The 12931-nt window shown below is 26.9% G+C and overlaps 3 protein-coding genes across 6 annotated transcripts; 1 reads left to right on the forward strand and 2 right to left on the reverse strand.

Annotated features, from left to right (window-relative positions):
* Positions 1-1185: 1185 nt before the first annotated feature.
* LOC413793 (enhancer of polycomb homolog 1) lies at positions 1186-8058 on the reverse strand. The gene is made up of 11 exons (XM_397232.5): positions 7810-8058; positions 6156-6728; positions 5175-5313; positions 4835-5076; positions 4489-4745; positions 4268-4403; positions 3859-4161; positions 3466-3617; positions 3252-3386; positions 2196-3167; positions 1186-2084 (listed from the first exon to the last, which is right to left on the reverse strand). Exons 2-11 carry the CDS (start codon positions 6306-6308, stop codon positions 1967-1969), a joined length of 2607 nt encoding a protein of 868 aa, XP_397232.1. The 5' UTR covers positions 6309-6728; positions 7810-8058; the 3' UTR covers positions 1186-1966.
* Positions 7500-9710, forward strand: LOC725056 (glyoxylate/hydroxypyruvate reductase A). Of its 4 annotated transcripts, none has more exons than XM_001120952.5 (5): positions 7500-7648; positions 7737-7858; positions 8192-8566; positions 8650-9014; positions 9133-9710. In XM_001120952.5, the coding sequence occupies exons 2-5, from the start codon at positions 7762-7764 to the stop codon at positions 9262-9264; spliced, it is 969 nt and encodes a 322-aa protein (XP_001120952.2). In that variant the 5' UTR covers positions 7500-7648; positions 7737-7761; the 3' UTR covers positions 9265-9710. The 4 variants fall into 4 exon arrangements, with proteins under 4 accessions (XP_001120952.2, XP_006564993.1, XP_006564994.1 ...); XM_006564930.3 differs by having other exon boundaries at positions 7539-7648; positions 7741-7858; XM_006564931.3 differs by having other exon boundaries at positions 7543-7858; positions 8192-8311; positions 8396-8566.
* On the reverse strand, positions 9415-10841 carry LOC413794 (translin). Its single transcript, XM_397233.7, has 5 exons — positions 10670-10841; positions 10254-10353; positions 9975-10190; positions 9782-9861; positions 9415-9704 (listed from the first exon to the last, which is right to left on the reverse strand). The coding sequence occupies exons 1-5, from the start codon at positions 10739-10741 to the stop codon at positions 9468-9470; spliced, it is 705 nt and encodes a 234-aa protein (XP_397233.2). The 5' UTR covers positions 10742-10841; the 3' UTR covers positions 9415-9467.
* Positions 10842-12931: the final 2090 nt, after the last annotated feature.

The following is a 12931-nucleotide window of genomic DNA, read 5'->3' on the forward strand; positions in this document are numbered from 1 at the left end:
GATAATTTAATTTTATCTGAAAAAATCAAAAGAATATAGTTATGTATAAATAAATGCCAAAATATTTAATTTTTAATTTTCGCATAATTATACCAGTAGATTTCAAGAACTATTTGACTACAGGAAAATATAGATATTTAAACAATTGAATATTTTTATAGCAATTGCATTCATTCGTGAAATTACATATTTGATTTAAATAGAATTCTAATAATTGCATATATAAAGTTTAGAAAGATTTAATATTCTAATATTTACTTCATATTTTCAGAATTCTACTGGTATGAATAAATATATATATATAAGTTATACCCACTTTCACAAATATTGTTATTTAAATATTGCTGTAAAGTACTTAAAAAATTAATGATATATTATTTTATTGCCAATTTTTGCACAAAATAGATAATTATTTTTAAGCCAATTAATACATATAATATATCATTATAAAAAAAAGATTGATTTGATTGATTCTTTCATATTTTGTATGGCAATTGTATGAATTCATTAATCATTATTGTTATTTTCATAACTCGCAATTATTAAAGTGAAAAGTGAAAATTTTTAAGTATTTCTTGTAAATATTTTAAACCTTAACATAATATCACGAACTTGTCAGTTTGTAATATAGATTCTTGTAGTACAAGCTTCTCAAACGCAACATTACAATTTGCTTTTATTATTTTACATTTAACTGTAATTCATTATATGTTATTAAAATAGAAATACATAGCTTTTATAAGCCATAAAATAATCAGAATCTTCTGTATTATACTAATTTAAAGATTATTACTGTTAATAATAGTTTCATTATTTCACAGCCTGAAATCTTCTAACATATTACTACTCTGTAAAGAAATAAATTGAATATCTTCTTAAATATAAACTGAATTTATGTACAGTATTGAAATAAACATACGAATCCATAATATATCAAATTAATTTGAGACAAAATGTATTAAGAATATTTATAAAAGATGTACTATACATTTTTTTCATAAGAAAAGTCTATTCTATTTCTAGTATATATTTTTTTTTTAAATAAAATTTACAATCATAATATACACAGAAATATTATCTACCAAAAGTTTAGAGATTTCATATTGCAAAATAATATAATTTAAAATTAAGTTTTTACAATTAGTTATTAATTAATTTATTAATAACTAATTTTCTTTCAGATTATTTCAAAAAATAAGAATACCAAATTGAACGCACAAAATTTTTGAAATCTCTAAAAGAAAAAATCTGAAACATAACTCTCTGTATAATATTTCTGCAATAAAAATAATTAATGCTGTGTCTGAGAAAGCTTGTAATTTAATTTTAGTTTATTACAGATGTTCCAACAGTATCATTTGCATATGAGTAAAAAGATGACAAAGGAGTTTTGCCAAGTTTTTGATAAAAAATAAAGTTATGATTCTGTCAAATATAAAAGTTTCCTTGCATTGAACAAAACTATTTTTTTATTTTAAAAAACAGAGAATATATATATTACATTATTTCAATATTCATCTATTAACATTTAAGAAAATATTTATATTACGAAATGAAGAAACATAACAGTAGCCCGAAATTAATGTTAAATTTAATATACAGGAAAAAAAAAATAGAATGAACTGATTTTGTGAAGATTTAATGAAACACTGATTGTGTTGAATAATAATTGTTGTTCAATTAGCAAGGAAACAAACGAGAAATGAATTAGAGTTTAACTCTTTTATGATCTCAAAATAACATAGTACTTGCAATAGAATCGACATTTCCATTGTCATCGCCGTAACAGGCAACTGATCAGAGTATTTTTGCAATCGAATCAAGCCGTACCGTTTTTTGTATTAACGAGCACATAGTATATGTTCAGTCTCCAGAAGGTAGACAGACATAGATAAAGTTAGCGAAGGTAAAATTAGCGAAGCCCCCAGTGACGTATTGGCGGCAACAGGGGTGCCGATAGCAGGCATCATGTCACTTCCATCGCTAATGAATTTGTTTTATTTGCTCGTACAAGTTGCTGTTGCTGTGGTTTACCATCGCAAGTCGCACTTTCCACTCCATCCACCTTCATATCCATATTTTCACTATAATCAAATATGGAATTTTTGATAATATTTTATATAAAGTACTTAAAAAAAATATATATATATATATATATTTTTACATTACAAAATATTAGATATACAAATATTTACCTATTACTATTAAGCGTAATTTCCCCGGACGTTGGGATTTGTTGCGTAGACGCTTGACTTTGCGTCTGTTGTTGCTGCCTTGCAAGACTCGCCAATTTGCTCTGTGCGATCAAGCCAGGTAGCAGATTGGACGGCGGATGTTTTTGTGGCAGAACTATTGTTGACTGATTATTCACGACATGAGTGCTATTTGAAAGATTATTAGAGTTATTTATATGAGACAATGGTCCATTTTGATGTCCATTGCCAAAGTTTGTAATTGTTCCACTAGTTGTGGTACTTGCACTAAACACTCTAACTCCAGCACTACCACTGCCACTGCTGCCGCCATTCCTATTATTCGTTGGACTAGTCAAGGATTTAGACAGAATGGAAACAGGACTGCTGTTGTTTGGTAATTGTCTGTGTTGTTGCTGTTTAGACTGATTCGATTGTGTCTCGATAGCAGCATTTGCGCATTGCGTAGATACTGCATTTGATGTCGTCGGTTGATTGATTGTACACGAGAAAGACGACGGGACTATAGAACTTGTAGAAGTATTTACAACACTAAAACCACTACCACTGCACTGAGGCCGACTCTGCTGTGTTGCAGGCTGTGCAAAAAGACTACTAGGTAGCGGAGTCACAACAAAATGTGAACTGCCCAGTTCGTCTGTCCGCGTATCGTTAGAGTTATTGTCCGATCCACTAATACACGCACTACTAGTGATACTCGCCACGGCAAGATCAAAATCCGATAGAGTATCCGGCGAAAAATAATCAGCAATATTAAATTCTGATGTAAAAGGTGGTTCATCTCCTGCACGATCAGGTTCTACTTCCACACAAATAGATGTTGCTTCAGGCGGGAACGGATATGGAAGCGGTTTTGATTGAGTCAATATTGGCTCTATATCTGAGTCCGTATCACTACTCTCTTCACTTGGACTATGCACTGACACAGGTGGAGTCTTTGGTCGAAAGTGTAACCTATATTATAAATAAATTAATAAATTAATAGATTATTTTTTTTTATTCTGAAATGAAGTTTCTATATGTTATTGTTTAACATACCATTCTTTCTTGACTGAAGTTGTTGACATGGCAGTTGTATCGGAATCCACTGGTTCCCGTTTTGGTTGGTGTATCGTGAAGTCTAAAGAAGACCACATATCATCCATATCAGTCGAACAACGGTCCAATATTACTCTGAAATTAGATATTAAATAATATTATCAAAAAATGTTATTTTTACATAAACATAAAATTTTTATAAATTTAAATATACCTGCCACCCCGACCAATTCGCCGTCGCGCAAAACCAATACATCTTGGTACGGGTTTACTGATGCTGGTCAATGCAAACCTATACTTCTTATCAGCCATGCCCCCTTCGTTTTTATCACACCAAGGCCAATTTCCAAATCCACCTGATACAGGCTGCAAAGAGAAAAGCTCTATATCTACAATCCTGAAAAAAAGAACTTTAAGACTATTTCCACACTTTTAATATAATTCACGACAATTTTCATTGACATCCATTGATATATTAAATAATATCGCATAAAATTAGAAAAAAATCCTGTTTTAAATCCATATAACATTTGGTTTACATCTGTTTGTAAAAAATCATATATAAAAAAGAAAAACTTGGGAGAACTTAACAGAGAACAGCACTCACTGGTAGATAAGTGCTATTTCTATTTCGTCGGAAAGCGAATTGTCCCTCATCAGCGATGTCTTCATCATCGCGATCCGAGGGAACTGAGGGCTGAGAATGTGAATGTGATGGAAGCGGACCATCTTCGTCTGAGCTTATTAGCGGGTCCAGCCCGCCTCCAAGAACACTAGGCCGACTTCCTCGACCACCTCCACTACCTGTTCCACTGCGTACACCATTATCTTCCAAACTTCCTCCTCTGCTATCAGTTTTATGTTTTCTTTTCTTATATTGTCTTTTTTCTTTTCTAGGTACTACTTCGTCCTGAAATAAGTAATATTAGATATATCAATAATACAAAAAATATATCATTATTATAATAATTATATAAAAATTATACAAGAAAAAAATATACGTTAAAAATACTTACTTTACTACAAACTTTATTTGCCCAATTTTGATGAACACCAAATTGATTTGTAAACAGTGGAGCAAAAGCAGGTCTCGGTGTCTTCAATGCCGATACTTCCGCCAATATTTGCCCATTAAAGTCTTGTGCTTGATATCTGTACAGTTTTTTTAATTATATAAAATTCAAAGTCTAGTTTTTCTAGAGGAAAATACAAAAGGTTTGGAAGATTATTTCCACACCTTTTCTCATATACTTCAATTGTAAGATGTAAATGTTCTCGCTTGGTTTTCTCTCTTCTTTTAACCATTTCAAAAAGGGTAACTGCTCTGCTAAGATCTCTACGGAGCTTCAGCATTTTTTCGTAACTAGTTTCATCGTTTTTGCGATTTTTACGTGTTTGCATTTTTTCCGTTTTACGTCTAAACGCTAAATAAGGATTATTGGCAGCTGAACCAAACCGATGTTCTGTTTTTACTGTTAATAGTAAAGGATGTTGCTGAAAACATGTGCTCATATTAATTAATTTATCATTAATTATTCATTAGAAATACAAATTAAAATTTATAATATATAAAAATTACTTACTGTTTTAAGACGTTTATTCAGCCAATAATCAAATACAGCAATAATTAAATCATCATCTTCTTTCAGAAGTGCTTTAGCTTCATTAAGAGTAACTACAGTTTGTCCTGAACTTTTTTCCAAGCGATCCATCATTTCTTCAAACTGAAGTGGAGTCAAGTCCATTTTACGGCTTTGTATTGCAACCCATTTTTCATCTTCAGAATCCATATCATAGTCCGGAATATCTTGTTCCATTGCAAAAGCTTTAAAAAAATTCCATACAATTATTAAATTATTAATGTTACAAATATAATAATAATTAATTATTGAATATTAAACTTAATTTATTATATTTTCTTACGCTGCATATGTATAAGTTGACGAGGTAGCTTATAATCAGCTGGATATATCTTATCATAAGCTTCTACATCTGTTAAATCAGTTACTTCAGGGGTAGGAATGATTAAACCCGTGCATATTGCTCTTTGCAAGTGATGTTCCTATTAAACAATTAATACAATAAATAATATATAATTTGAAAAACAAAATTAATTAAAATTTTTATTTTTATATATATTACTGTAAAAAGAAATAAAAAAAATGATATACCACATTTAAATATAAGATATAACAATATTTAATAATATTATAATATATTATTTAATAATAATATATATTATCAATATATTATCAATAATATATTCGTAAAAATATATATAGAATATATATTTCAATAAAATGAAATATATGTAAAATGCAAAAATAAAATAGAAAATAAACTTTTAAAATATTTATGTTAATAAATATAATTCATTAAATAAAATTATATTATATTTCAATGAATATATGCATATCATTGTCATTTTTTCAATAACATTATTCACAATTAATGAATTAATATAGAATATGGATAATCCAACAATGTATAATTAAGCATTTATTGTTTATATATTTGAGAAAGGAAAAGAACAATTATTGCTCAAAAATTATATTGCAAGATATATGTAAAGAAATATAACATTTTAATTTGAAAAAGCTTAAAAATTAAAAATTCTTATACGTTGAATAGCAACGTTGGAACATCTATTTTGATTTCCTCATTAGTTTGATATACGAAGCTGACAACTGACAATAATTGTGTAACAAGATATATAAAAGTATAAAGAATAACAATAACATAAAAAATAATGTTATCAATTACGTTTAACAATAAATATAAGGAATTTCTATACATAATAATGATAAGAAAGGTGCCATCTGCCGGTTGTTTACGAAGATGCGCCTGAGAGTAAGATGGCGGACAGGGGAAACATGCTGGAAGAAGGCTGAACGTTCGACTTACACATTCCTCCTCCTTTTCCATGCCGCTGGGCATTTGGGGCAGAGAACGATTAATGGCCGAGTAATCTGGCAAATCCGGTAATTCCTCGGCCATATAAATCGGCATGGGTTTGGAAGCGTCCAGGGCACGGGCCCTGAACGACAGCTTGCTCATCCTGCGGCTGGTTCGCGTGTTGACAACCGAGTTGGCTGGTGTCGAACCGTGAGGCCAGTCGGATCGGCTCGGGCCTCGGACTTAGGGAACGTGAACCTGACTGGGCCTGGTTGGGGGCCCTGCGGCCGTAATACCCGGCACAGAGAGCGCTCAGGGCCTCATCGTTCTCCGGCCATCGCGCTGGAACACGGTCACTCAGTCACCAAACGAGATATATCACTTCGAAAACATGTTTGCGTGACACGGTCCCTGCTCAAAGCCATCATGGCCGACGCACAGCCATTTAACACGTTCAGCTCGAGCAGTTCCGCGATGCGACGTGCGCCGCGCGGGAATCGGCTTGCTACCGCCACCGGTCGACTCACGAGCGTCTATTGGACGCTCAGCATTTCCCCTCAATACAAGTCTCGTTCACACTACCTACGATTATCATAAAATTCAGAAATCAATGGAATCAAATTTGTTTAAAAATATTTGTTGATTTATAATAATAATAAAATTAAATGCTGTATTTAGATTTTGAAAGTTTTTGAAAACGCGAGTTATGCTTATATGTTAATTATTTAACGACATCTAAATAATAGTTTTCTTTAACCTATATCGTTTTATATTCCGTTTATATATGAAAAAAAAATTTTTTAATTAAATCATATTATTAAAAAATGTTTATAAAATTATAATTAAAAAAGTATATTTAATAATTTTTCATTTTTTAAGTTAACATTTTTTCATGAAAATATTTTCGTTATGAAAATACAAATTTCAAAAATATAATAATGGTATATATTTATATATGTTATGTTAATAATTAAATAGTAAAAAGAATTTATTAAACTTAATAAGAATTTTTTGTTATTATTATAACATAAGTATGTGTTTTGTATTTTAAATATCTATAATTACGCAAGCGTCGCATATGTGAGGATATTTCAAATTTTAAATTTTTCATGAAATACAAGAATTGAAAATTAATTAATTTTATTAAATGACATTATTTATTGTTTTAATTTACAATATCAATATTAAAATTAAAACACAATTTAGTTTAAGTAAATATTCTTCTAACGCATTTTAACATTTTATTATACAAAAAAATATTCCAGTTATTTAAATTTTCTTAGATAATATATGTATTAAAATAAAGAAAATTAGAGAAATTTAAATAATAATTATATTATTATATGAAAACTAATGAAATTACGAAAACTAATGAAAAGAATTGAAATGTAAATGAAAAAATATATATATATTAATATTTACAAAAAATTCCCTTATGTTCTACAAGAAATGTAGGTTAGATGAATTGATGTAATATATCGAAGTAATAAATCTAACAACAGGTATCAATTATATTATTTTAAAATTAATGTTAACGACATTTAAATATTATGTGTTTTATTTAATAAAAAAAAAAACCTTTTATTGAAGTTAGATTATATTCGCACGTGTTGATATGGCGCAGAATATTGCAATTCTGTCCACGATTCCTAGGTTATCTTACCATCTTCAAATGCAACTTCCAAACTTAATGATATTTGACGTTTCGCCAGGTATTATTTTTGACATACACTTTCTTTCATACTAATGAGCTCGAATATCTTCGGCTCACAAAACTAGCAAGCACGTGTTTAAACGCACTTTTATTACTATGCTTTTCCCAATACTGTATTTGCGCATTTGAGATTTAGTTATTGGCGGAAAACTCACCCTGTTTAAATTCCTAACACGTTCTTTGAATATAGTTACATTACAACTTACATATAGTTACATAGTTTTTTTTAAATATTTTACTATAAAATTTTCAAAAATTATTTATAAAAGTCTTTTTTTTATTTTTATACTAGGTTCATTATACAATGGAATTTGAATTTCTTTCATTTCAGATAAATGTGATACATTATCAAAATTACAAAATGCAGATATATTAATAACTGATTGCGATTTATTTTTACCATATACAAATAAATTACCATCTTTAAAGTGGGTACAAACAACATGGGCTGGTATTGAACCATTAGTTTCAAATTTAAAAGATAAAAATATTAATTATTCTATTACACGCTTCTCAGATAAATCTTTTGGTTTAGCCATGTCTGAATATGTGATAGCACATATTTTTAATTTTGAACGTAATCAAAAACAACAATATCAAAATCAAAAACACAACCAATGGATGAAAGATGGAAAAATTTCTGATCATAGACTTATTTGTGATTTATCTGTAGGTATTCTAGGTTTAGGAAATATTGGCAAATCAAGTAATTATTTATTTTATAATAATAATAATAATAATAAATATAACAATTTTATTTATTTTATATAAAACTTGCAATTTTTATAGTTGCAGAAAAGTTAAAAATATTTGGAGCCACTGTATGGGGAATGTCAAGAACACCACTTAAAGAAAATTTAAATTATCTTGATGAACATAGAACAACTGCATGTTTGTCTGAAATGTTAACAAATTGTGACTATATTATTAATGTTTTACCATCTACACCTAATACTGTAGGATTATTAAATGGAAATGTATTACAAAATTGTAAAAATCGGGGCAGTGTTTTTATCAATATAGGTCGAGGTACAATTATTAAAGAAGCAGATTTATTATATGCTCTTGAGCAACAATGGATTTTAGGAGCAATTTTGGATGTTTTTGAAGAAGAACCATTATCAAAAAAAAGTAAATTATGGACATTGCCACAGGTAATATTGTAATAAATATTACTATTAATTAAAATTAAATCCAGTTTTAACTAATTAACTTATTAAATATTATTTTTAACTTATTAAATGTTTTAACTAATTAAATATTTTTATATAGGTTACTATTTCACCACATATCTCAGGTACATCTCGCGCTCAAGATGTTGTAAAATTTTTTATTCAAAATTATGAAAAATATATTAAAGGTGAAAAATTGTTAAATACAGTAAATTTAGTAGAAGGTTATTAAATATAAATATCAATATGTAAAAATTTTGTTTAACAATATGTAGAAATTTTCTATCTAAGTTTGATGAATACTTTTAATACAATATAAACTTAAGATAATTAAACGTAATTTTATAATTTATAAATATGAAAATAATTTTAATAAATTATATTATTATATATTATAATATATATTATTTTTATAAGATATTTATTGAAATATAATTATTCTGTTTCTTGAACAACTGGACTTGAAAATGGTTTCAAACCTCGTATTGTAAGATCATAAACTACTTCTTCCACTTTTTTAACAGCATATTTTAGGCCATCAAAACGTTTTCGTAGAGAATCATTTTTCAAATTTAAAAGTCTAAAACCTGCATTTAGGTCATTTACAAAACGTGCTATTTCTATAGGTCGGTTATAATCACCATTGGTAACACTATTTACAGCAAAACGACTCTGAAATATAATGTTATGGACTCTGAATATAATGTTTAAATGAGTAATGATAATATAGTATTACATGATATGCTTACCAATTCAGCAGATAATTGTAATAAACCCATCAAGTAATCTTCTAAATCCAAATGAAAACCATCCTCTCTGTTATTTTTAACTACAAGTATACATTATCAATTTTAATAATAAAATATATAAAAATAAAATATATTTAATTTTCTTCACATATAAATAAAAATTAAATAAAAATTTATTTAAATAATTACATACCTCCTAATATTTCTGCAACAGTTTCTTTGGTGACCAAAACTTTAATTTCTAAATATATTATTAAAGAAGCTAAGAAACATAATTTTTGTGTAACAAAACGCCATTGATCATGAAATCTATAATATTGGTCTCTTGGTACAACTTCTGCAAGTCTTATATAGTTTTTACGTACATCTTTAAATAATTCTCTTGATGTTGCACAATATTGAGATACAACTATAAATGGGAAAAAAATAATAAAATATTTTAATAGTTTTATAATTCATTAGACACACATACTTATGTTTTCTTCCATGTTATTTTCATTATGAATATTTTGCAATATCATCAGAATATCTCTGGCACTTTTTTCAAGATCTTTTACAATAGCACGGATTTCCTTTGGTACAAAAAAAAAGATAATTTTAATTTTCTTCATATATAATATATTTCTAACCACTATTAAAATTAATTATTTTAAAAAATTAACGATATGATATGTCAATGCATTCTAACCTAAAATATGTATGGAATTAACAAAAGAAGTAATGATAAAAAATAATTCATATTATTTACAATTATAAAATAATTTATTGAAAACCATATAATATAATGTGATGTTTGTAAAAAAAACTATTAAAATAATATTATAATTATTTGACATTTACATTATTTTGATTTAATTTCAATATTTATAACACATTATTAATATATACCTCGCGCAATTCTTCTTCGTTATTTAAATAGTCTTGAAAAGAATTAAAAATTTCTGAAATTCCATCACCCATATTTTTGAAGTTTAAAAATTTCTTTAAAAAAAATTACACGTTAATATTTTAGTATAACACTTGCGATAACACTTCAATATCCCCAATAGTAAACAATTTATGTAATAGATGGCGTCATCAATTGTCAAATTTTAAATAAACATATTACTATTATAAAATATAAATATATATAATATCAATATATTCTTCATATTTTGTATTTTTCATCTTAACTTAACATAATCTATAATAAATGTTGATAATTGAATATAAATGGAAATATAATGTATAATTTTTTTCTTATTATTATTACTATTTAGAAAATACACTATACAATAGAAAATAAATGAATAAAAAATAAATCAATTATAATACTATACATATTGATATAATTTACTTACCATATTTGATTTGATAACGTATTTTCCATATTTTACTAAAATCACTTTTGAATTTTTTAATACAATTTTAATATAATTTTATTTATGTTTAATATGTATAATATATTTAAATGATACTTAGACACTCAAAAATAAATCTAGAAAAAAAGTATATAATAATATACTTTATAAAACAACTTTTTTTTATCATAAAAAAAAGTATTTGATATAATGATATTATACACCAAATATTATATGTATTGTTACATAAAATAATGATTAATATTAAATAACATAAGTTCAAAAAGATTAATAAAATTTGCTAGATTCATAAAAAATTTAAAAATAATCATTTTTTATAACAACGATAGAATAGTTACGATAGAAATTTATACAGATCGAGAACCGAGTTCGTAAGCGCGCAAGCTGTAAGCTGCAAGGTCTCGTGCGGTATATAAATAGAAACCAGTAGGTCCTGCTGTGAAGTCGAGGAAGGTGGTTGGAATTCTACAGGATGCCTCTACGTAGCTCTTAGAGTGTACCTCAGGGAATCTGCGGGCGTGTCATTGATCCCAATACACGCGTTCAAGAATCCGAACGAGACTGACTTTATTGAAAAGTTTACGCCCACGTTTATGAGCTCACAAGAGATGCGATCAATTTTATTAGAAGTTCTTCGATAAATTAACTTGATGGATTCATTGATATTAATATCAAGTTAATCTTTTAAAAATATTTTTTTATTACTGTTTTATACACGAAACAATAAAATACATTTAAAAATTACACTTCATAAAAGTTAAATTATTGAAACTTGTATCTTTAAGCATATTTTTATACATTTTTCATTTTTTTATCTGACATAATTAATAATTGATTCAAAAGAATAGATATCCTTGTTGATGACCTTCAATGCGGTTTAAATATCTTCACGCTTTATCTACAATATTCCAAGGTCTCTGCATTGTAATTCCAATTAAGAAGTTTTACAGGTAATGATGAAGTTGATTAATTTAAATGATGATTAACTATTGTAGAAACAATAAAATAATTTTTCAGAATAATAGTTTGGATTTAGATTTTTTTCTTTTTTAACATATTTTTGTATGTATATCATATTTATATTTTTTTTTTTACAAATAGTAATATACATAAATATATATGTAAATATCAAATAATAATAACTATTAAAATGAAAATGGTAAAATTATTTGCATTGACGTGTACGTGTAACTGCAAATTAATAGATTGAAAACAAGTTTATCGAAGAGACGAAAAAACACGATAGAGATAAAAAAGAAGAAAGCTGGACAAGGATAATCCGTTAAACATTAAATTCTCAAATCGTCAATCTTAAATAAAATTTTAGATTGATTGTAATTGTAGATTTTTTTAATATCAATGCAATGCAAATATAACATTTAATTTTACTTATATAATTTTATCTTTCAAAGATTTAATTCTTGTAATAAAACATATTTTTTTTCCAATTAATTCGTATTCTGCATTTGAATCAAGTTAAAATTTATTTGAAATTTTTGCATAAAATTCGTATATTTTGAAAGAAAGATTCAATTTGATACGCTATTTTTTTTTTTTTTTTCTTAAAAGAAAATAAATCAAAATTGCAAATATTTGTATATTTTGCTAATTCCAATTTAAGATCGATGTCTTTTTAGATTAAAGTTTCAAATAAATTTTATACTATGTAATTAATATTCATGATTAACATTCATTTTCACGATTATCGTCACGACTGTTATACGAAGCGTAAGAGGAATCTAGTAGCTTCTCAATATTTGTACGTTAAACAGGCTTCCTTACTCGTTTT

The sequence above is a fragment of the Apis mellifera genome, linkage group LG14 (assembly GCF_003254395.2).
Source record: "Apis mellifera strain DH4 linkage group LG14, Amel_HAv3.1, whole genome shotgun sequence".
NCBI classification, from domain to species: domain Eukaryota; kingdom Metazoa; phylum Arthropoda; class Insecta; order Hymenoptera; family Apidae; genus Apis; species Apis mellifera.